Raw genomic sequence first — 21,456 nt, 5'->3', positions numbered from 1 at the left:
TCAGATGCACCAGCAAGTTTCACGCCAGTAGTAACATCTGGAAGAATAAATCATCCTGCTTTGGGATTTCAGCTTGCAGCACAAGTAGCAGTATTTCCCTGACCTTGACCAAAGGATCACTAGTGTGCTGCACAGAGGGATACCATGTATCAGGGCCTCATCACATCCCTTCAGCTTTCCTTAATTAGTGATGATGGACTAATTTTGGACTTGTCTTTTACAGCCGTTTGACAGTGATGTTGTTTGGGACCTTTTGCCTCATTATTTTATCTCGCCTCTCATTAGCCTGTGGCAGAATTCCTGAATTACAGTTGCCAGGTTTTTCTTATCTGTTTTTTTTTATTGCCTCCAGTTGTTTTCAGTCTTCTTTCTACCTTATCTTTAGATAGATTTGTTCCTTCTCTTCTTGCTCTTTGGTCATATGAATGAAATCCCATATGTTGCTCTGCAGCAATGAACATATGCTGCTCTTTAATCCTTGCTTGTGTGGTTCTTGTGGCATTTAAACACACACACACACACACACAGAGACACTCCCACTCATCCCAGCTTGGTGTTCCTGTTACTCATGTTCATCCTGTGAGGAGGGAGCATTCTCCAGCAGGTGTAATAGGTAAACTCCCTGGCATCCCCATGGAGGAGTCCTGGCACACAGCAAGCTGGCAAAGAAATTTGATGCTTTCAGAAGGAGATGGAGCAACAGAGGAAGGCTGGCAGTATAATGTACTCTCATAATATATCACATCTGTGGCACATCTACCTCCCCACAGTACAGTGTCACATAAAATGTGCATACATGTGTGTGCAGTGTGCAATAGACACTGTTAAAACCAAGCCACAAGTAGACTGTTAGAAAACCCATTGAAAAATGGTTTAGCATCTCTTGTGAGTTGTCCTGAGACTTTTATGTAGAGAAAAAGGAGTACCTGGTTGGTTTTTGGTACAGAATAGGAAAATGTATTCACTGATTTCTATGTGTGTGATAAAACAACTGTTTTTGGCCTTGTTCATGTGGTCTGTAAGGATCCCACATGAGCACAAACCTTATGTTAGGACTGAGTGCCTGTCTTTGGATTTCAAAACCTTCCTTTTAAACTAGTACCTGTTACACTTGCATCCACATCTACTGGCAGGATGGGAAGTGCCCTTAGTGAAATGAAAATATAGACTGTGAAAATGTGATGTGCTAGTTCAGCTTGTAAACTTGATAGTTGGAAACATCTGTTGCCCTCCTCTCTTCTTTATGCCTCTCTTTTGGGAAGAGCCTTCCTATGAGGCAAGAAAATGCAGTGTTTTAATCTTTTGGTCTGCATTTAGATTTCCCAGCATGGCATCTCGTTCCAGGAATGGACACAGTGGAACAGCTGTCACCTGGGAGCTAATTTATTTCTGTGTAGCATGCAAATTATCTTTTAAATAATTAGAGACTGCACCTAGCAGTGAATTTCCTCACTGATTTGCGTTCGGTGTAAGAACTGAAAGTTAACCCCATGGTACTGGATTTCCTGGCCAGAATGTGCCACTCTCAAATTAGCTTTAACAACAGGCCCCTGAGATCTAGCAAACTTGACAAAGTCATTCTTTCTGGTTGTGTGCCTGGAACCATAGCTAATGGGAATAATGAGAGAAACAACATTTCCTTTTGTCTGGAGAAAAGTTCCATTGCTTTGGGTATGAGTTCAGCAGGATTTAAAAGCTGCAGGATCTGACCCACAACCAAAGGAAGGATGGGTCACTGCTCTGCCTCAGTACCTGGGCTCTTGGAGGAGGTAAAGCAGTGGGCATACATTGCCCTCCCTTCTAGTTGCCTCGTGCCATGCAGTGGTTGCTCTCCTGGCACTTGGACCTGCAGCCAGTGCATTTCTCAGCAGAGGGGCCTGCCAGCGCAGTTCTTCTATGCCAGGGCAGGAAAAAATTTAGGAGCCAAAGACTCATCACCTGTGAGCTGAATGGCATTACTCACTAGATTTGGAATCCACTTCAGGAAGGAGTTTTCTGCAATTTTTATTCATTTCCCATCAGGCTGCATCTCAGAAAGTCAACTAGAATTTGAGTCCTCGAGAGCAAGGTTCTTTCTTGCAGGGAATTTTCTCCTGAAGAAAAAAGAAAGCAAATTCTGGTGGTGTGCCCTGAAGGGATACCATGCTGTATGCCATGCTCCTGGCCCCCCTCACTTGCTGAAAGGCCTTCAGATTATTTCCATTATTATTGCCCTAGCAGCAGATAAAAGAGAGGGGTGGAGAGAGAGGTCTGAAGCTTTTTTTCTTTTCTTTTTAAGTTTATAGATTTACTGGTCATCAGTCCTCCACACTACTTCACAGAGGAGGAATGCAACCAGCATTCCTTTTGTGTCCTCCTGAGTTGAAGGCAGCTGCAAGGCAGTTGCCAAGTTATGGAACATGTCCACAGAGCAGTGGAATCTCCCTCTGCTGCATCTTAAGTACAAAACAGATAATTAGAGGGGTCTCCTGATACTTAGCAACCAAACAGAAGCTCACTGGCATCATGCCTTTAATATGAGATAGAAGTGGTTCATGTAAGGTTCATTTGGCATTAATGAAAATCAAATCTAACATAAATGCATAAAAATCTGACCCACTAGTTTCTAAAATACTTAAGGAGCTTGTTTTGCAAATGAGGTGTGAGTGGTCCTTTTTACTTGGGATTTTGTAATTGTGTATTAATGAACTCATTGGCAGCCATGACCTGCAGAAGATGCTGGTTGTGTCTCACTCATGTGGCACTCACAGTAGTGGTGAGGCGAGGGCAGCACAAGACCGGGGCACAGGGTCAGGCCTGGGGAGCTGTGCACAAAGGCAGGGCATGTTTTAATGAGGGATGAGCAGAGAAACCTCACAGGCATGGTCATCCAGGCAGAGCTCAAAACCACTTGGTTATTTTTTGTTTCAATAGCTTTGTTTCCAGGACTTGTCAAACTGGACAACTCCTTTGCTCTGCACAGGGGTCTTGGGCACCATGAGGGGGAAGAAGCCCCCAGCAGACATAACCAGGGCTCTTTGGCAAGATGCAGCTGGGAGAGTGGGTTTTATGGCAGTACTTGAGCGTAGGACAAAATGCACAGGGGATTTAGGGGAATTGTAGTCACAAAGCAATGTTTTTCCCCCAGTGCCAGAATGAGGGTAGGATTCAGTTTTCACTGAGGAAGAGAACAGGTGATCCATGCATGGATCTGTGGAGATCCATGCCAGGTGGTTCTCAGCAGGCCTGCATGCTGCTGTCCAGGAGCTGGGCACCCTGAAGAAAATCACACAAAGTGACACAGCTTCAACTGCACAGGTACTGACAAGCCACAGAACATGAGGCTGCCAAAAATGCTGCAGGAATATGTGAAGGGAGTCAGGCTCCCTTTCCCTGAGAGGCTATGGAAAATCCACCCAGAATCTGTAAACATGGGTAACAGCACCAGATGTTTCCCTGGCTGCTCTCTTCAAGCCCTGTCTTTTATTTTCACATTGCATTTTCATATTTGCTGTACAAACTAAATGCCCAAAAGTACTTTGAGCTGCATGAACTGCATTCACTTATTTTGAAGTAACCATTTGGGTTTTTCCACTGAAGTTCACCTCCTACATCCTAGTGCTCTTAGCATTAGGCTGAAGGTGATCTGTTAAGCAGCGTCATTCAGTGAGACTGTTAAGCAGAAACATCACACTGGATTGTTTATTGACTCAATGCTAATAGAGCTCACAGTACAACAAATGCATTAAGGAAAAGAAGAACACTTAATGTTTTCAGCATTATTGTTGAAAGATAGAGAGAATTTCATTACTTACAGGCTGGACAATCAGTGATTATTTAAACATGAAATGCATGCTACATGGAAAAGCTGGTTTTAACCCAAGCTTTCTGAAATGAAGAGTGGTTGTTTGTTAAGAGGAACACTAGAATGCCCTGCTGCTGCTGTCTGGAATCTGCTGGATCCCACACCATTAGCACACTGGGATTACATTTGAGGGACTCCACCTTAGGCTTTTGTTCATCAGGCAGACGGTGAGACCTTTTTTCTGCAGGGTTAAAAAGACCAGAAAGGAGCTGTAACAGGTAGTGAGCATAACTGAGAGGGACTAGTGCTGCTCTGTACCTTCTGCAGCCTAATTAGAGGGAAATATGTATGCTTTTGCTGAAGAGAGAGAGAGAGACAGGGTAAGGAGAGAGGAACACGTTGAAGGGATATCAAAGCACTAACGGCTTTTTCGCTCCCGGAATTAACTGCTAACCCCGCAGTGCACTGCTACAGCTGCACTTACAGAGCAAATCGATACAAATGGCTGGAGATTTCCAGATATTAAGTAGCTTTAAAGGAGCAGCTAACTTGCCAATGAAGAGCCATGTTACTAAGAAACCCCACATTCAAATTAGTAAGTTAAAGCTTGTCAGCTGAACCCTGCCACATTAATTTGCAGCCAAACCTTGCTGATTCATACTAGTAATTATGCAAACCATTATGAATGATTGAATCCATAAACAGTTGCAGAAAAGCAATCATACTCCTGCACACAGCCTGTTTGATGGTTTTGTGCCTCAGGTTTAATTTCCTTTAAATCATTTTCCATAATACATTATGTGTGAAAAAACACTACGTGAAAAAAATGCTGTAAGCCTGATTTCAGGGTCAGCCACAAAGTGCTCATAGAGAGAGCACAGACAGCAGCTTTAAAGAGCACAGAGGATAGAAAGTTCAGACAGCAGTTCAATGAGTTGGTACACCACAACTGCTGTGATCTACTAAGGTGTCTAAACTTTGCCAAATACCATTGCTGAAATAACAGAGTCTCTCCTGAGGCCACTTAGGAGAACAGGAAAGAGCTGCATTATCTCAATACCAGGATCTGCTTTCTGAAGGTGCCTCTGGGTACAGTGCTGTAACATTTCCAGGATATTAAAACTGCAGCAGAGCTGATTTATCAGTCATGATGGATCACCAGCATATTGGGAGGGAGGATGCTGGTCAGTGGTGCAGTGTCACCCCCTGACGTCAGCAGGTCCCTGCAGCAGCCCCAGGGAGGCTGGGTCTGGGCTAGCAGGAGCAGTGTCACCCTCAATGAGGTCTGGAGTCAGTGGCCATTTTTCCAGAACAAGAATTGCTCTGGTTTGCCATTGCAGTAATGTTTAAAAGGGGATTGTAAACCATGAGTTTTAAACCAGTCATCTTCCAAAGACAAGACATTACAGGTTCTGTGAGAAGAGGTAAAAAAGCACAGGCTTCCTCTTCAGGATTTGCTTCTCAAAAGGGACAAAGGAAATGTCAGCTTGTGAATTTGTGAGCACTGTTGTTACTTTGTGAACCTGCTCGGTGGATTCACTCACAGATTTGTTGTCCATAAGGCTGTTGGTTTCACTAATTACCGGGTGAGAGCAGTAACAGAGTCCTGGATCACTGAATTTAACAGGAGCTATTCGAACACCTGGACAAGCAGGTGTTCAGGGAGCAGAACTGCAGAGCAAGGAAGTAAAGACCCTTCTTGCTACAAACAGGCTGTTGGTTTGCATTTGCTGTTCAGCAGTTGTAGGTGAATGTTAAGAAATTGCAGGTCAGGGAATATGTTATGTCCTTTGTGCTGAAGAACAATGCTCTCAGGTGGTGCTCTAGGGGATTTTTCATAAATTGGTCTTGCTTTTTACCTATGTAAACAAGCTGTCTTTTAAAATTATTGGTCATATGAATGCAGGAAATGCTCAGTGGAGCATTTATTTATATTGTGTTTAAATTAACACACTATGATTCCTGGTCCAGCTATCCAAAGTATATCAGGAAACATTTTGTATCTTTTGTTGGTACTAGCGTATCTTTGTAATTTAGAGTCTTAAAGACATGCATATCTTGTTTTCAAAACAACACATTTTGAATTTTTCTGGCAAGATGGGATGTTCCATCTTGTGTGCTTTTGTTGGAGAAAAGACTTTTGTTCATCTGCAAGCTGTAGTTGGGAAGTATTGTCAGGATGGCCTGAAAATTGAAATTGCATTGCATCCCATCCCTCCACAATATTTTACTCTTCCCACTCCTGAGAAGTGGAAGTCCCTGCTCTGTGTAGGCACTCCTGGCGTAATTGTGTTCCACTTGAGCCCATGTCAGCTGAACAGCTTCAATCTCCTCCGTGCTTGTTCTCCTGGGGTGATTCCTAGGATGTGTGAGCAGCAGCCTCTCTCTGCCTGACTGGGCTCCCAGCTTTGGCCATCACGTGCCAAAGGCACCACTGAGAGGCACCACCAGAGCCATCCACACATGCTGGAGAATGACTTGGTATGTCCTGAACTCTGAGGATTTGAGAAGGGATAGAGTATCCTCCAGATGAACAGACTGGAGAACTTTGCATTTATTTTTAGAATAAAATTTCAACCTAGGAAGGTGAATGTCTATCTTAAAAATTCCTCGTGTTGTACAAAGTTTGGGAAGCTACAGAGAGGGAAGGAGACTCTTCACTCCTTACAGATTACCAGGAGATTAAGTTGATCAGTGGCTCTGCTTGTATTGTGTACTAAAAGCCATAGTGCTGCTCTGTGTGTGCTCACAGTGCTGGTGCTGAGGGCACAGCTATCACCAGAGGGCCACTGGGCTTAATGGCACCGAGGGCAGGGCACTGGTGACTCATGGATGGCTTTGGGAAGAAACAATTGGGATTTCAAGAGATCTGTATTCAGGATTGCTTAGAGACATTGAGAGCTGCAGATTCAACCCACATCATAGGCTGTCAGAGTTCCTGAATTTCCCTTGAGTGTGTGTGTTGGTGGAAGAATGGGTAGGAGGGATGCGAGGAGTCTAATTTGGGTTTGTTGCTTCCATCCATGCAAGTTCTGAGTAGCAAGCATAAGAAGAGCCACGGACACATCATCGTCCAAACCTGTAGTCACTGACACTCCACTCTGCAGAGGGATTTTTCAAAGGCACCATCACAAGATGCCACTTGCCCTTTGAGCAGTGGAAAATCCCCTCCTCATCCCAGCCTCCTTGCAGCTAGAAGGCACCAGAGCACAGGCACAGCTCAGGGGTCAGGACTGATCCCTGGAACTAGACCCTGGGCCAGAGCATGGGGCATTTGGCATGGACAAGCTCCCCTGCAGTTAGGGAATGTACCACAGAGCTGAAATCACTCATCTCTTTTTTTATCTTTATAACTTCCTTTTTGTTTCATCCTTGCACAAAACAAGGGTGTTATTCTGAAGGTTTTTCATTCAGTTTTAAAGATTTTCTGGCTTCACACCTTGCTGCCTGTGCTATATCCCCATGCCACCAGTCCTGACTCGGGTGGCAGGTCAGTGTTGGGTCCTCACTGCCAGGACATGGAACCATCTGCCACAGGGGCAGAAGCTCCTTCTTCAAATGTGGTGTGTTCCTGCAAATGAAATGGAGAGTGACTCTAGGCAGCTCTCGGGTGGACAGCCATGTGTACACTCATTTTTGCTTGCTAGCACTGCCCAGCTCTGTCCATTTTATTTATATCTCTTGCAAAGGGAAGGATTCTGTGCCTTCTGTACAGGATAGCACAAAATATTTCCTTCCTCCTTGCCTCTCGTCTAATGTTGGCTACACTTCACAAATGAGGCAGAACAGACTTGAAATGTTGTTTGTCAATGAAAGGTGAGACCAGCTCCTTAGCAACGCAAAGGATGTTGTTCATTGTCTTCTGCAGGAGCCCATTCCATCCCACCCGTCACAAACGCCTTCCCGCAACCGCTGTCATCGCCAGAAAGGCTTCCAACAGGGATCCCCGCTAGCAAGTGACCAAGTTTGCACACCCCTTATGTTCCTGGCAGACACTGTCATCTTGTACACATTTAGCCTGATCACTCTGGCAGGTTATGAAAGACTAAATGGTGCAAACACATGTGGCAGATGCCGTTCTTGTGATAGTGGAGGAGCCGCTGAGCCCCTGTTGGGAGCGTGCCAGCTCCGTCTCGTACACTGAAGAGCTTTATACTTTGAAGCCTTCCACGGCTTGCCCTGAGGGACTGCTGCTGAAGTGGTAATAAAACTCAGAATAAGCCTCAGAAAGTCAACTTGTTGGTTTCAAATGGGGTTTTTCATTATTAAGCTTCCCTTTAGCAGCCATATGTAGAGCTGCTCTGTCAAAAGCACCGTGTACCCCCCGAGAAAGGTGATTCAAACTGAAAAGATAAATAGATGGAAGCACAGAACTGGCAAAGAAAGTGAATTGTTTGTGTGAGCTGAATCTCCAAATGGCCCTTGGTGTTCTTCAGGTGAAGGGAAGTGAAGGAAGTCTGGGAGTAAATTTCGGTTAGTAGGAGCTCCTTTTGGCAGTCTATCTAGAGAATATGGACAAGGCATTCTCTGCTCCTCAAAACCAGGCATTTTATTTGCATTAAAGATTCCAAACTGGGTGGCACATTTCAGATTTTGAGCATCAAATCTGTGGATATTGACCAGAACAGTAAAGTTGTGGTTATATGTGGAGCCGGTGGCAATAGCAGGAATATGTAGCACCCCTGAAACATTTATAAAGAGCATTAAGTGCAACACCTCAGTGAGGCAGGTAAGCCCCTTAACTGAGGTAAGGCAGTTGGGAAGGTTGCCCTCAGTTGAGAGAGGAAATCATCTGCTCAGGATTATAGTCTTAAGATGCCAGCTTGAAGACAAAACATTTGGCCAGCAGAACATGGCTTTTTATCAGTAAAAATAGAGTCTTTAATTACCTTAATGTATTCTTGTGTAACACCTCCCTTTCTCTCTTTGCTATTTATTATCAACAGTGAGTTAAAGGTTTCTGTTGGGTGAGGTTTTTCTTCTGAAATTGAAGAGGTTTTAAATATTACTGGATATTGTGTTTTTCTCCAGCTCTCTGCCCACCTTTGGGGTGTGCAGTTACTGAAACAAGGATCCTTAAAGCTGAGGTCATCCTAACCTGCATATCCAAATGAGCAGGCAAACATCAATCCCAGTATCTCCTCGGCTAGGCAGCACTTGCTGTAGCAAGGATGTGATGCTTGGAATGGTGTCCATAAATATTTATGCTTTGAAAAGGTCTGTGGGGGGGAGAGAGAGCCCTGCTGTGCTGCAGACCAAACAGATTCCAAGAGGCAGCCCCAGCCAGCCTGGCACTCAGAGGGGAATGAGGGTGCTGGGGCAGAGAGGGGCCAAGCACGTGGACATCCAGCCAAGCTGTGCCAGGTGCACAGAGCATTTTAATGGGTCAGAGGGAGAGCTGAGGTGTCTTTCAGAGCAGGAGGGGGAAATCCTTCCCTTGGATATGGAGGAAGTAATATCTGCAGAGAGGAAACTGTACATTAGTTCTCTGTGGACAGATCTCTCAGGATTATTAAAACTGCGTGGCGTGTTTAAGTTGCCTTATGCAGGTGCTCACTTAAAGGCCACCTAGCTGAACCAGGTGAGAAGGTTCCTGTGCTCCAGAGGGCAGTGCCAGGGTCCTGCTGCCATTCCCAAGGCATGAGTGTTGGTGGCAACCACGCAAATGCCCCCTCTTCCATCTTCCCGGGTGAGCCTGCTGACATCTGCTCTGTCATTATGAAGATGAGCACGGGGCACCTCCTGACCACTGTGAGCATTAACAAGAATTACACTCCGAGTATCTCACCCGAGCTGTAAAATTTATCTTTCATTATAGAGAGAAGTAAATCACAGCTTTGTAATGTGGCTGCCCCCGGTTATATTTACAGCCATGAGGTTCTACAGGGAGCACTGCCCTCTCAATCCTTTTCCTCCTTTTTCATGGAAGAATGCTGCTGTGAATGCTGTTACTGAAAGAAAAAGTTACAAGAGCTTCCTCCTAGAATCGGTTCAATTTAGCTTCATCACACTGGTGCAAAGAACATATTGCAGCGCTGTGGTGGCCTGTTTTTCTGGCTTTTATTAATCCAGAAACCTTAATGATGAACAACATTTGTGTCATTGTCTACACAAATTTAATTTGTTTATGCAGTAGTTCAGTTAATCCTGCAATCTGCTTTTCTCAAATGAGGACAGATAATGGAGACACCGTTCTTTACAGGTCTTCAGGCTTTTAAATTCTGATAAAATCAGGATTCTTCACTGGGTCTTGCCACAGCTCTGAATTAAGCCACTTTAAATGTAATTACTGAAGCTGGCTGTACATCAGGAACATCCATTAAAAGAATTGATTGACCATGCTGTTACAAGGAGGCATTTTATGAACAAACGATCCTGATGGGTCCAGAACTGTAATTTATAAAGGCAAAAAAGCAGGTAAATACTTTATTAGTGGTTAATGAGAGGTTCACAAGATAACTAAATTTCTTCTTTTTTACCCAGCTACTTCAGGGAACCTTGGTCCTTGGCCATCTATCACGATCGGTTTATTGATCTGCAGAAGGAACTGCACCAAATCCTGATGTCAGAAGAGGTAAGAAAAATGACTGGCGAGTGCATTTTATTATTTAGGTAATTTGTTGGTGTTGGTCACTTTGATTTCTGTTCCCATCTGTATCCTGAAGCTTTATGTTTCTGTTTACCTCTCTCTTCAGGGAAGCCAGAGCAGACTGTGTACTTCACAGTGGGGGTCACCACGTACAGCACAGTGTTCAGTTTTCTGCTTTGGGTGTATTCTCAAATCTGCCAGCAGACTCAAACTTGTTTTGGTGTCCATGACTGCATTTTTGCATTATAGCTGTAATTTTGTACAAGTGGAATCAGGAGCCTGGCTTATCCACGTATCCCCCTTGGGTTTAGGAGTGTTCCCTAACAGGAATATGCTATGGGCCATCCTACACCTCTCTCAGCTGAGCCTTGGGTAGGTTTTTCAACACCTAACTACAGGGAATGGCTTTTGTAGTCCAAAGGGTGAAAGCAACTGGCTTTTTCAGTGATAAGTGGATATCCTGAATAAGGGTGGAATTAAAATGTTTGCTAATGCTGTTTTACAGCTTTGGCCCTAGCACCATAACAGAGGCATAAAGCCTCAGCAGCCGGGAACTGCCTGCCCAAAATCCAAAGTCACTGTGCTCCATGGGGAGAGCTAAAAACAACAGCAGGTGTCAGGCAGCCCCCAGAGCTGCCTTCCCCATCCCCTGAGGAACTTCTGGCTGATCTCAAAGTTTGTGGTCCGATTTCGGTGCTTCCAACCCAGTACCCGAGACCAGTTCACCCTGTCCCTGCTCACAGTGCTCTGCCTTTGTTTAACCCCATGTGGTTCCAGATGGTGGCACTGGCTTTTAAACATGTGCTTACTGAGTTTTTAACTGTGCAGAAAACAAATGGAATTGAGTGTAAATGGAGGCAGGGTGGCAGGAGGAAGTGGAGCCCGTGCCCACCCATCTTCAGAGCCCAATGCTGCTGCATCCCAGCTGCAGCCACGTGTGCTCAGCCCTGCCTTGTCCCCAAAGGGCTCAGAGCTATTTGCCTCCTGTTGTCCTGACCCAGAAAGGGCCTTGGTGGTAATTTGGGTTCTCTTGGAAGACCTCTATAAAAGAGCGCAAAATTAAGTTCTGTGCAGAATGAGGGGCCTGATGTGAAGTGTTTTTCTTGCCATCATTCAAACTTGTCATGCTGTAAGTGTGAACAACTGAAGAGAGAGAGGGATTTGTGCCCTACAAATGAAGGACTTGCCTTACCCTGTCCTTGTGGCAGCAGTCCTGACACAGTCCCTCTGCATGGCCTGAAAGCAGCTCTGTGTGAGTCAGGATTCCTGTGGACATAGGTGATGGTATCTCCATCTGAATGAAAATTTGGCATTTTGGACTTTTTTTTTTTCCCCACAGTGATTTTAACTATATTTACTAAATGTCAGAATTTATGTTTTCATTGGGTGTTCATTCTGGGCACATTCCCAGATCCAGAGCTGGTACCATGTGCTCTTGGAGTATTTCTTAAATGCCTCAGGACTGGTTGTATTTCTGTATGAAGTAAGAGACTTTGCCTCCTGATGCTCATATTCTAGCTCATTTCAGTATGCAGAAAAATTACACTAATGAAGTGTAAAAACGAGGGAAAGAGATGTTTAAGAGCTATGAGCATAAATGCACAGAAGTCAGATATTTCTGGTTAGTTTCCAGAGAAACTGGAAATCAGTGTCCTCCAATAGGGGTAATATTTACAGAGATATTTGCTAATCAAAGTACTAACTGCATAGAAAAGCCAGTTATGTTCTGGGGACAGGGGCCGTGCATTTAGCCTGTGTTGAAATTGTCACCCGAGGCTGCCCTGGCAGCGCAGGGCTCTGGCAGGGCCTCTGGCACGGGGCATGTTTACCCCTCGGGGATCGCAGCCATGTGTTTGTGGCGGCGTGCGCAGCTCCGGCGATGCAAACATGCAGATGGCAGGGCTGGGGGCTGCACCTCCATCAGCTGCTGGATGCTGCCGCACGCCCTGGGCACACGTGCCGTGCCAGACCTACCGGAACAGCACTTGTCGTCCATCAGGAATAATGGCCTGGTGCTCTGGCTGCAGCTGGGCCGTGCTGAGACTCGGTTAAAAGCCACAGTAAATATAGGGCACGGAGCAGGGGGAAGTGTGGAATTCCTCTGGCAAAACCCCTCTGACAGGGGTCCCACATGGGTTTGTTCCACATAACCGTTGCACCTGTGGCCAGTTATTTGTGAGGGAGGAGAGGTGAACAGTCGAGCACTGCTGGCCCCAGGGTGTACTCAGCGTGAGCCCCATTCCATAGCCCACTGCTGCCTGTATCCTAGCCCCGACATGTTTTCAGGCTATTTTCAGACCCCACTGCCACGCTCCGTGTCTCCGGAGTGTGCCCCGAGTCCTGTTTGTCTGTCTGACAGCTCTGTCCTGCAGGTGCCCTGGCAGCAGCCTAGGCAGAAACCTGGCCTGCCATCACTTCGGGAACCTGTCCTGCGTTACCTGCGCCACCACCGTGCCCAGCTGCCCATGTACGCCCCGACCGATGCCTACAGACTGGTCTCGGCTGCAGGTAAGAGAGAGGCAACGGGTCTCGGGCCCGTGGGCAGGGGGGTCTCGGTGTGCAGCCCCAGCAGTGACCGGGGGTCTCAGCCCCACCAGTGAACGGGTAGTCTCGGTGTGAAGCCCCGTCGGTGAAGGGAGATGTCGGTGCGCAGCCCCATCGGTGAAGGGGAGTCTCGGTTCGTAGCCCCGGCGGGGAGGCGGCGGCGGCGCGTGCCCGCGGGGCCGCAGCTGTATGCTAATGGACCGCGGGCCGCCCGCCCCGCCCCGCCGCGCCGCACGCCTGTCCCACCCGGGCGGGCGGGGCGGCCCCTCGAACCCCCCCCGCCGCCTGGCCCGGCCCGCCGGGGGGGTGTCCGGGGGAGCGGCGGCCCCCGGCGCCCCCCCGCTCGCCGCCCTTTGTGCCGAGGGTCGCGCAGCTTTATGCTAATGACGCGCACAAAGGCGCGCGCGGGGGGGCCCCGCTCGCTCGCGTGCCGCCCGCGTGCCCCGCGCCCCCCACAAAGGGCCCGGCGGGGGGCGGGGAGGGCGCTGCCCGCACGCGCCCCCGGCCTGGCGGTGGCTCCGCTCCCCCCCCCGGTCCCGCCACCTGCGGGGCGGCTCCGCGACCCCCCGCGCGCAGCCCCGCGCCGCCGCGGACAAAGGGCTGCGGGAGCGGGGCCGCGGCCCGGGGCTCTCCCCGCCACTGCTGCACCTGCCGCATCCTCGGGGGTTTCGGGCGTGTTTGCTTAGACACCGAGCGTGGGGACCCTCTGCCCGTTCCCCATCGCAACTCGTACCCGACGTGCAGCGTTTCGGGCTGAAACCGAGGGCCACTTTGGCTGTCCCTGGTTATACCGGGAACCGGGCCTGACCCGTTAAGGTTAGAGTAACAGGTTCGGTTACCAGCGGGCCGGGACTATGGCTCCGCCTGCCCCGACCCCACAGCAGAGCGGAGTTGTTCCGTTCGCAGGGTTGCCGGGCTCGGCCGGGCCCTGATGACCCGTTCGTTATTCCTCCCGCTCGGACAGACCCGTCGTTGGCCACCTGCTGCCGCCGCTGGGCAGCACCCCCGTCGGGCAACCCCGCTCCCCTCTGTGCCGCCGCCGCCGCCACAAGCGCCACTTTCGCCGCCTCCTGCGCCGAACCCCCCGAACCCCGGTGCCGGCCACCCCCGCAAACAGTCCACCGCCGGGAGCGGATGGTGCTCCGTGCCGAGCTTGCCGGCTGCGCGGCCCGGGCTGGCGGGCGGCCCGAGAGCACCACCCGCTGCCGGCCCCGCTGCCGGCGCGGGGGGCGGCACACAAAGGCCGCGCGTGCCGGGCGGGCGGGGGCGGGGCCGGGCGTGTGCCGGTCCGGGCTCAGGTGCGGCCGCGCCGCCGCCGCCGCCGCTGATTGGCCCGTCCTGCCGCCGCCGGCCCGAACAATGGCCCCGGCCCGCTTAAAGGCGGCGGCGGCCGCGCCGCGGGCAGAGCTAGGAGCCTCCGTCGTGGCCGCCGCCGGCCCGGAGCCGGCGCGAAGATGCCCCGGGGCTTCCTGGTGAAGCGCAGCCGGCGGCCCACCCCCGTGTCCTACCGGGCGCGCTGCTGCCGCGAAGCCGCCGCCGGCCCGCCGCTCCCCGCCGGCGCCGCCCAGCCGCCCGCCTGCCCCGCCGCTCCGCCGCCCCTGCCGCGGGACTCGCCGCCGCCGGTGCCGTTTGGGACGCCTGATGCCGCCGTGCAGGCACTGTACAGCCCCACGCGGCCCGTCAGCAGGGACAAGTACCTGGAGCGCGGCTTCAGCCTGGGCTCGCCCGTCTCAGCCGAGTCCTTCCCTGCGCCGGCCGTACCCGGCACCATGGACCCGATCCTCTTCGCCCCGGCTGACCTCAAGCTCTGGGCCGCTGCTGGCCACGCCGAGCCGCCCGCCGCCCACCCTGGCCCCGGTGGAGTCCCCGCGCCGCCCGCCCCAGCCGCGCCGCCTGCCTCGGGCCGACCGCTGCCCGCCAAGCGCCCGCCGGCTGCCTCCGAACCTGGGCGGCAGAAGGCCCCGTCGGGCAAGAAGACGAAGGCCATCCGCAAGCTGACGTTCGAGGACGAAGTGACCACCTCGCCCGTGCTGGGGCTGCGCATCAAGGAGGGCCCGGTGGAGGTGCCGGCCAAGGCACGGGGCGGCTGCGCCCGTCCGCTGGGCGAGTTCATCTGCCAGCTCTGCAAGGAGGAGTACGGGGACCCCTTCGCGCTGGCGCAGCACCGCTGCTCCCGCATCGTGCGGGTGGAGTACCGCTGCCCCGAGTGCGACAAGGTCTTCTCCTGCCCCGCCAACCTCGCCTCCCACCGCCGCTGGCACAAACCGCGTCCGCCCACCACCAAGAGTGGCCCCGAAGCGGGCCGGGCACCGGCCGCGGGCCCGGGCCCGGCCCCGGCGGAGGAGACACCGAAGGAGGCGAGCGGTGGCAGCGGCAGCGAGCGGGACACACCGAGCCCTGGCGGAGCCTCGGAGGCGGGCTCCGAGGAGGGGCTCTTCGAGTGTCCCCGCTGCGCCAAGAGGTTCCGCCGGCAAGCCTACCTGCGCAAGCACCTGTTGGGGCACGCTACACCGGCATCCACGGCAGCCCCGGTACCCTCACCGGCCCCGGAGCCCAGCGCCGAGGAGCTGCCTGCCGCCGAGTGCCGCCTCTGCCCCGTCTGCGGGGAGACCTTCCCCAGCAAGAGCAGCCAGGAGCGGCACCTGCGCCTCCTGCACGCCGCCCAGGTCTTCCCCTGCAAGTACTGCCCGGCCACCTTCTACAGCTCTCCCGGCCTCACCCGGCACATCAACAAGTGCCACCCCTCGGAGAACCGGCAGGTCATCCTGCTCCAGGTGCCGCTGCGCCCTGCCTGCTGAGCCGCCCGTGCCTTCCCCGCCGCCCCGCGCTGCTCCCCCGGGGCCGCCACACGATTAGCTTTAATACGGCTTGTGACCTGCTGGAATCTGGCTTTACACTTACCTTCCCGGGGTCTCTCTCTTCTTTTTTCTTTTTTCTTTTTTTTTTTTTTTTAATTTTATTTTTTTTTAATTTTATTCCTTTGCTCTGTTTTTTATCGATGTGAACAGATCAAACTGCTTGAGAGAAACAAGCGTTTCCTTTAGTGTAGCCACAAATGCCTTGACTCTGCTGTTGATGGTCTCCAGAAAATGCTGTAGAAACTGCCTTAACTGTGACATGCCAACTTTCTGTTTCTGTTCGTTTGCCCTTTCTAAGGTAGCTCATGAGTTGTCTATCTGTATATGTTGGTTTGAGTAATTATGTTATTTATTCGTTATTTATTTATATTAATTATGAAGATTGATATTATTTGATTGCAGATATTCTAATGCGCTTTTTTTGTCTCCCCACCTGCCATTTCACTGTGCATTTTAGAAGATCTTTTTTTCTTAAGGGATCTGCTAAAAAGGTTTTAACTTTTATACCTAGAATAACACATGATCTTAACCATTTTATCCCGTGCAACCAACAGCTCTTACTTTTAGATGCAATCTCTTTTTCTACACACATTATTTTCTTAACTGTTAGCTATTTATAGAGTGCTTCGATAGAACTGTTTCAACTGTATAATTATTTACTATTCGAATAAAATATTTTCAAATTCAAGCATGCCCCCACCCCTCCTGCTTCTCCCTGCCGGGCTGGCCCTGGGGGCTTGGGGAGGATGGGGTGGGGGGGCTGGCACCCGGCTCTGCACTGCAGCTGGCAGGGTGCCTCCATAGGCACCAGCCTGCTCTGTGCCGTTTGATGAGATTAATTAAAAAGGAATTAAAGGGAGGAGAAGAGCAGGGTGCAGCATGGCTGCTCTGGGGGAAGGCTGCCCCCCAAGCAAAGGGGTCCCCTGGCCATGGGCTGGAGCCCCAACTCTGCCCTGCTCTAGTCACCTTTGGGCACAGTCTGCCCTGTGCTCTGCTGCTGGGGAGAGCTGCCAGGTGCCTTCCCTGGAAGGTGTTGCAGGGAAAGCTCAAGGAGAGGCAACACCTGTAAGTGGAGAACTTGTAGAAATCCCTGCCTACGAGGGATGTGCTGTTTGCTGGGTGGCTGCTGTGTGTGCTCAGCGCTGAGGTGTGGGGCTCGGCAGAGCAGCAGCACCCTGCTTTGGCCGTGAGCTGTGGAGCTGGTGCAAGGAAGGCCAGGCATTTCTCTGCTTCTTGGCAGGGCTGGAGCCAGCTCCTGCCTGGTCCTTTGTGCCCTGCAGCAGGGTTTCTGCAGCAGCCTTTGATAACAGTATATATAGATATAAACATATCTGTGCAGATACATCTATCTCTAGGGCTTGTGTTTGTATGTGGGAATCTTGATGGGTTTGGTCAGAACTGTTGTAAAATCTGTGTAAGTGGGGAAGGTGCATGCTGGGTTTGTGAAACCCCTCTCACAGACAGGTGTTCAATGCTCCTATATGATCTCCCCCTTTGCCAGCAGGAGCAGGTACAGAGCCAACTTCATGGCATGCAAATCTGCTTGGCAGCCCCAAGAGCAAATCCCTGCTCCCAAACTGGTGTGTGAAGGGCTAGGGGGCTCTGAGGGCTTGGTGTGGACATAGGGGCTGCTCCATCTTGGGGTAGCAATGGCTTTGAGATTTTGGCTCCCTGGAAGAGGTTTCCAACCTGTTCCTGCCATCTTCTCTCACCTAAGGATTCCTAACCCTCATCCTGATTCACTGTGGGAAAGGCAGGTGGTGGAGGTTCCTGGAGGAAAGTTTCCAGGAACGGGCTGAGTATTTTATGACAAAGCAAAGCTTGTAGAGAAAGAACATCTTTCTAGACAAAGATTTGTTTGGGTTTTTTTTGTTTTTGTTTGTTTGTTTGTTTGTTTTGGGGGGGTTTTTTGTTCAGTCAGGCTAAACAGTACCAGTGTATGGGTATGCTCCTGTTGTCTTGATTCTTTGGAAATCGACTTGGTAGTACCAGGGCTGACTTCAGGCCTAGGCAATGCTGTGGTTTTAGCTGTAAATCAATACACTGGAAAATAACACAGCCAGAGAGACACAGGCAGCAAAGCCTGCCTGGCAAGTGGTGCAGTTTTGCCTTTCCTGGCTTCCCTGGCCTTGGAAAGCCCCAGTTCCTGGGCTGTTGCAGACGGTGTTGCAGCTGTCCGTGGAGCGGGCTCTCAGCTCCCCGAGGGGACTTTGCCAACACACATGGCTGTCCTCTCAGGCCACTGGACACCATTTCCAGACCATGCCCAGCACATCCTCCGCAGAAGCCTAATGGCTCCATCCACACTGTCACAGCAGTGTCCCTGCTGAAATCTGTGCTCAAAGCCTGTGGCATCAGCAGGCCACAAAACAACAGCTTCATAGTGCTGTCCATTTCCTGATAGTCAGATAAATCCATGTCTCTCCTGCTAAGAATCAGCTGAAATTTCTAAGGGCTAGAATTCCCCAGGTTTTTTGAACTGTCTGGGTAACCTATGTCACTGACGTGTTGCATCTCCTGCTGAGCAGGAAGGGGGATTAGTAGAGACTCCTGTGCTTTGGAGGAGTAAGGAGAGGTGACAGTGGAGCTCACTGGAAATGGCTCTGTTCACAAACATCCTGTAAAAGGGACATCATTTGCTTTTGACATCCCTGGGCTGCAGCAACCTGGGCAGAGCTGCTGTGCCTTTGTGTCTGCAGCCGTTCTCCCCTCATCTGCACCACTGGGTCCTTGTGAGACTGAGCCCTGAGTGCCCAAGGGGTTTCTGGAGAGGTTCCTTGTGAGGGTGAGCCCTAACTTGAGGAGTTTTGCAGGGAGCCATCAGCATTTGTTTTGCATCTCATGCCACCTGGCAGTGAAGGGCATTGCACCACTGTGACAGGTTACAAAGCCTCCCGCTCACACCAGTATCCTTTGGACAGTATTTTGGGGATGGATTCTGGGATGAACTCACCAGTTCCTGCCTTGCACTGTCCCACTATCCAGGCCCCCAGCACTGGGCCTCTTTCTCCTGCTCTGTGTCTGTGAAGTTCCAAGCCCACTGTGGCGTGGTGGCTGTTCCAGGGGCTGAGCAGTGTGGCTGAACCCAGAGTGCTCTCAGTACAGTCCCTGGGAATGCAGGTGTTGCCTGGTGGGTGCCATGTCCTGGCCACCTGGCAGCACGGCCGGCCAGCACTGTGCAAACAAAGCCTCCTGCCATCAGCTAACAAATCAATTGCTGATGGCTCTCAGTGCATCCAGCAGGAACAGGTCTGGGCACCATGGAAAACACTGATCCTACCCCAAATATGACGCAGTGGAGGCAGCTGGTGCAGAGGTTGCTTGTGCTCTGTGCATTCAGGCAGAGGGGTTTGCCTGCTGTGTTGGAGCCTTCCTCCTCTCTGAGCACGCTGAGAGCCAAATGTGTGGTCTGGGACCGAGTGATGTGAGCACAGGGAAAGGAGCTGGGAGATTAGACAGAGGAACCTGCAGGGTCCTGGGAAATACAGCATAGACACCATCCCTGCCCCATGGGCTCAGAGCTGGTGGGGAGCTGGGGCAAGCTGCTCCTGCCCACAGGGGAAGACTCTCTGGAGGATGCTTGTCCCCAGGGAAGGTTTTTGCCAGTTTTGGTACCAACACCATGGTCCCCCATAGCCATCAGTGCAGTAGGGCATCTGTCAGCTGCCTCGCTGGATGCGCTCACTGGGAAACACAGCTGGGCACAGCTCAAGGTTTTGGGGGGCCCTGCCCAGCACCTCCTGGTCTGTTTCTGGGGTGGGCAGCTGGGAGGTATCTATGGGGTTGGGGGAAGCCAGGAAACAGGACAAACATTGGCTTTTGCCTTGGATTTCACTCTTCCTCAACAACACAAGTCTGTTTAAAAAAAGGCATTGCTGTTGATGAGCTGGGGAATGGCTCATGGAGTCACAGGTGTTTCTCTGGGGTGTGCCATGCCTGCAGGGTGCTACAGGGTGCTGTGGTGTGCTGGTGCCAACACACCTCCTGCCCCATTGCTCCCAGGTCAAGAGTGCTGGGTTGTGGTGAGTGTTTTAGGCTGGGTGGGACAACAGCTCCCTGAAGCACCCAGGCATCTCCCCATGGTGAAGGATATGAGTTTGCAGGTGCATCCTTGCAAATGGCATTAAACACCTCAGATCCTTCCATGCATGTAAGAAGCCTCATTAGGGCTATAAATGGTTTAAATAAAATGTAATTTACTGTCCACATAACAAAGGTCTGCCTCTGGCAACATTTGATGCATTAATCATTGAGATGGGATGTGCCAAGCATGGGCTGTCCTGTGGTACCAACTCCACCCCGGACACTGCCAGGCTTGGTTCTTACCTGTGCCATTGGATCCAAGTGCTGGGCTGCCCCCAGCACTGTTCTGACCATGCTGTTTTCTCCTCAGCAGGCAGCCAGGGACTGAAGCTGGGTAGAGCTGGGCACAGTGGCAGCAGCAGGAGCCCCACACTGACACAGGAGCCCTCCTAGGAGCGCATCCTCCTGACACGGTAATTGGGACATTATTTGCAGCAGCCAGGTCCAGCTAAACCACCTGTTCCTCTTTAAAAAGAACCACTGTTTTAAAGCTCTAATAAAGCCCCCTCGCAGCTCTGAAGGCGAGGGCATGCACAGCCCAGCCTGTTCCTGCCTGGCTCTTGTGCTGTACCGCTCTGCTGAGGCTTTTCAGCCTTCCTTAGGGAATGGGGAAGGTGAGTGAAGGGAGGATTTAACCAGAGCAAAGGAGCGTGGTTCAGCTGCAGGTTAAAACAGGTTCTGCTTTCTCAGGGTATGGGATCACTGTGTTTTTATTGGCTCATTTTTACAGTTTTTTAGAGGGAAATTACCTGTAGTACAACACCGGTTCAATTACAAATGGGAGGAAAATGATGTACTGTTGGGGGTGTCTGAGGTGGGAGGTTTTGGTTTAGTTACACACACACAGAAGAAAATCAGAATTTATTACATACAATAAATTATATTTTGCATTTACACCTGAATCCTTGGAAGTGTCCAAGGCCAGGCTGGATGGAGCTTGGAGCAACCTGGGATAGTGGAAGGTGTTGCTGCCCATGGTAAGGGTGGAATGAGATGAGCTTTATTGTGCCCTTCCAACCCAAACTATTCTAGGATTCTGTGATAAAATAAATGTAAAAAATATATTCCTTTTATAGCAGTATATTCAATATAGATGATTTATATAAGTAAAGTTCAGAATATGTAGGTAATAACACAGGTAATGTAATAGGTAATAATACTACTAGATAATATGTAGGTAATTTGATAATATATTACAATATATATTAATGTAATAATATGTTAGATATATTATATCAAAGCATATAATATTATACAATAGATACTAATATATGTCTGTATATATTGCCACTTAGACAATGCATATTAAATATATTATCTACAGTACATAATATTATCTATGCATTATACATAATTACTAATGCATTACCAATGTTGATGTAATGAAACACTCTTGTCTGACAGGAGGTTTTGTCAGCTCTGCAGCCAGGATTTGTGGAGGACTGTAGTGCACTGAATACACCATGATGCACATTATAAATGTGCCAAATATTACATATTCATTATATCATGTTATATAGAATTCATACATTGCTGATATGATTTATATGATTTTCTTATATCCATTTTAAAGAAAAGTATACTGCATGTATGTGCAC

General features: G+C 50.2%; 2 protein-coding genes across 2 annotated transcripts in view; both read left to right on the top strand.

Moving 5' to 3' along the window:
* CFAP61 (cilia and flagella associated protein 61) overlaps positions 1–21,009 on the top strand; it is an 88,377-nt gene extending 67,368 nt beyond the window's left edge. Inside the window, exons 24-26 of the mRNA XM_059840636.1 lie at positions 10,268–10,358; positions 12,746–12,881; positions 20,169–21,009. Coding sequence (XP_059696619.1) covers positions 10,268–10,358; positions 12,746–12,881; positions 20,169–20,251 — 310 coding nt within the window. The 3' untranslated portion in view covers positions 20,252–21,009. The remainder of the gene's footprint in view (positions 1–10,267; positions 10,359–12,745; positions 12,882–20,168) is intronic.
* On the top strand, positions 14,277–16,463 carry INSM1 (INSM transcriptional repressor 1). The gene is given in 2 exon segments (XM_059840633.1): positions 14,277–14,331; positions 14,334–16,463. Coding segments are annotated over 2 exon segments (1,437 nt in total). The 3' UTR covers positions 15,716–16,463.
* Positions 21,010–21,456: the final 447 nt, after the last annotated feature.

The sequence above is a fragment of the Haemorhous mexicanus genome, chromosome 3, assembly GCF_027477595.1.
Source record: "Haemorhous mexicanus isolate bHaeMex1 chromosome 3, bHaeMex1.pri, whole genome shotgun sequence".
Taxonomy (NCBI): domain Eukaryota; kingdom Metazoa; phylum Chordata; class Aves; order Passeriformes; family Fringillidae; genus Haemorhous; species Haemorhous mexicanus.
This window is presented reverse-complemented; position numbering and strand designations above follow the sequence as displayed.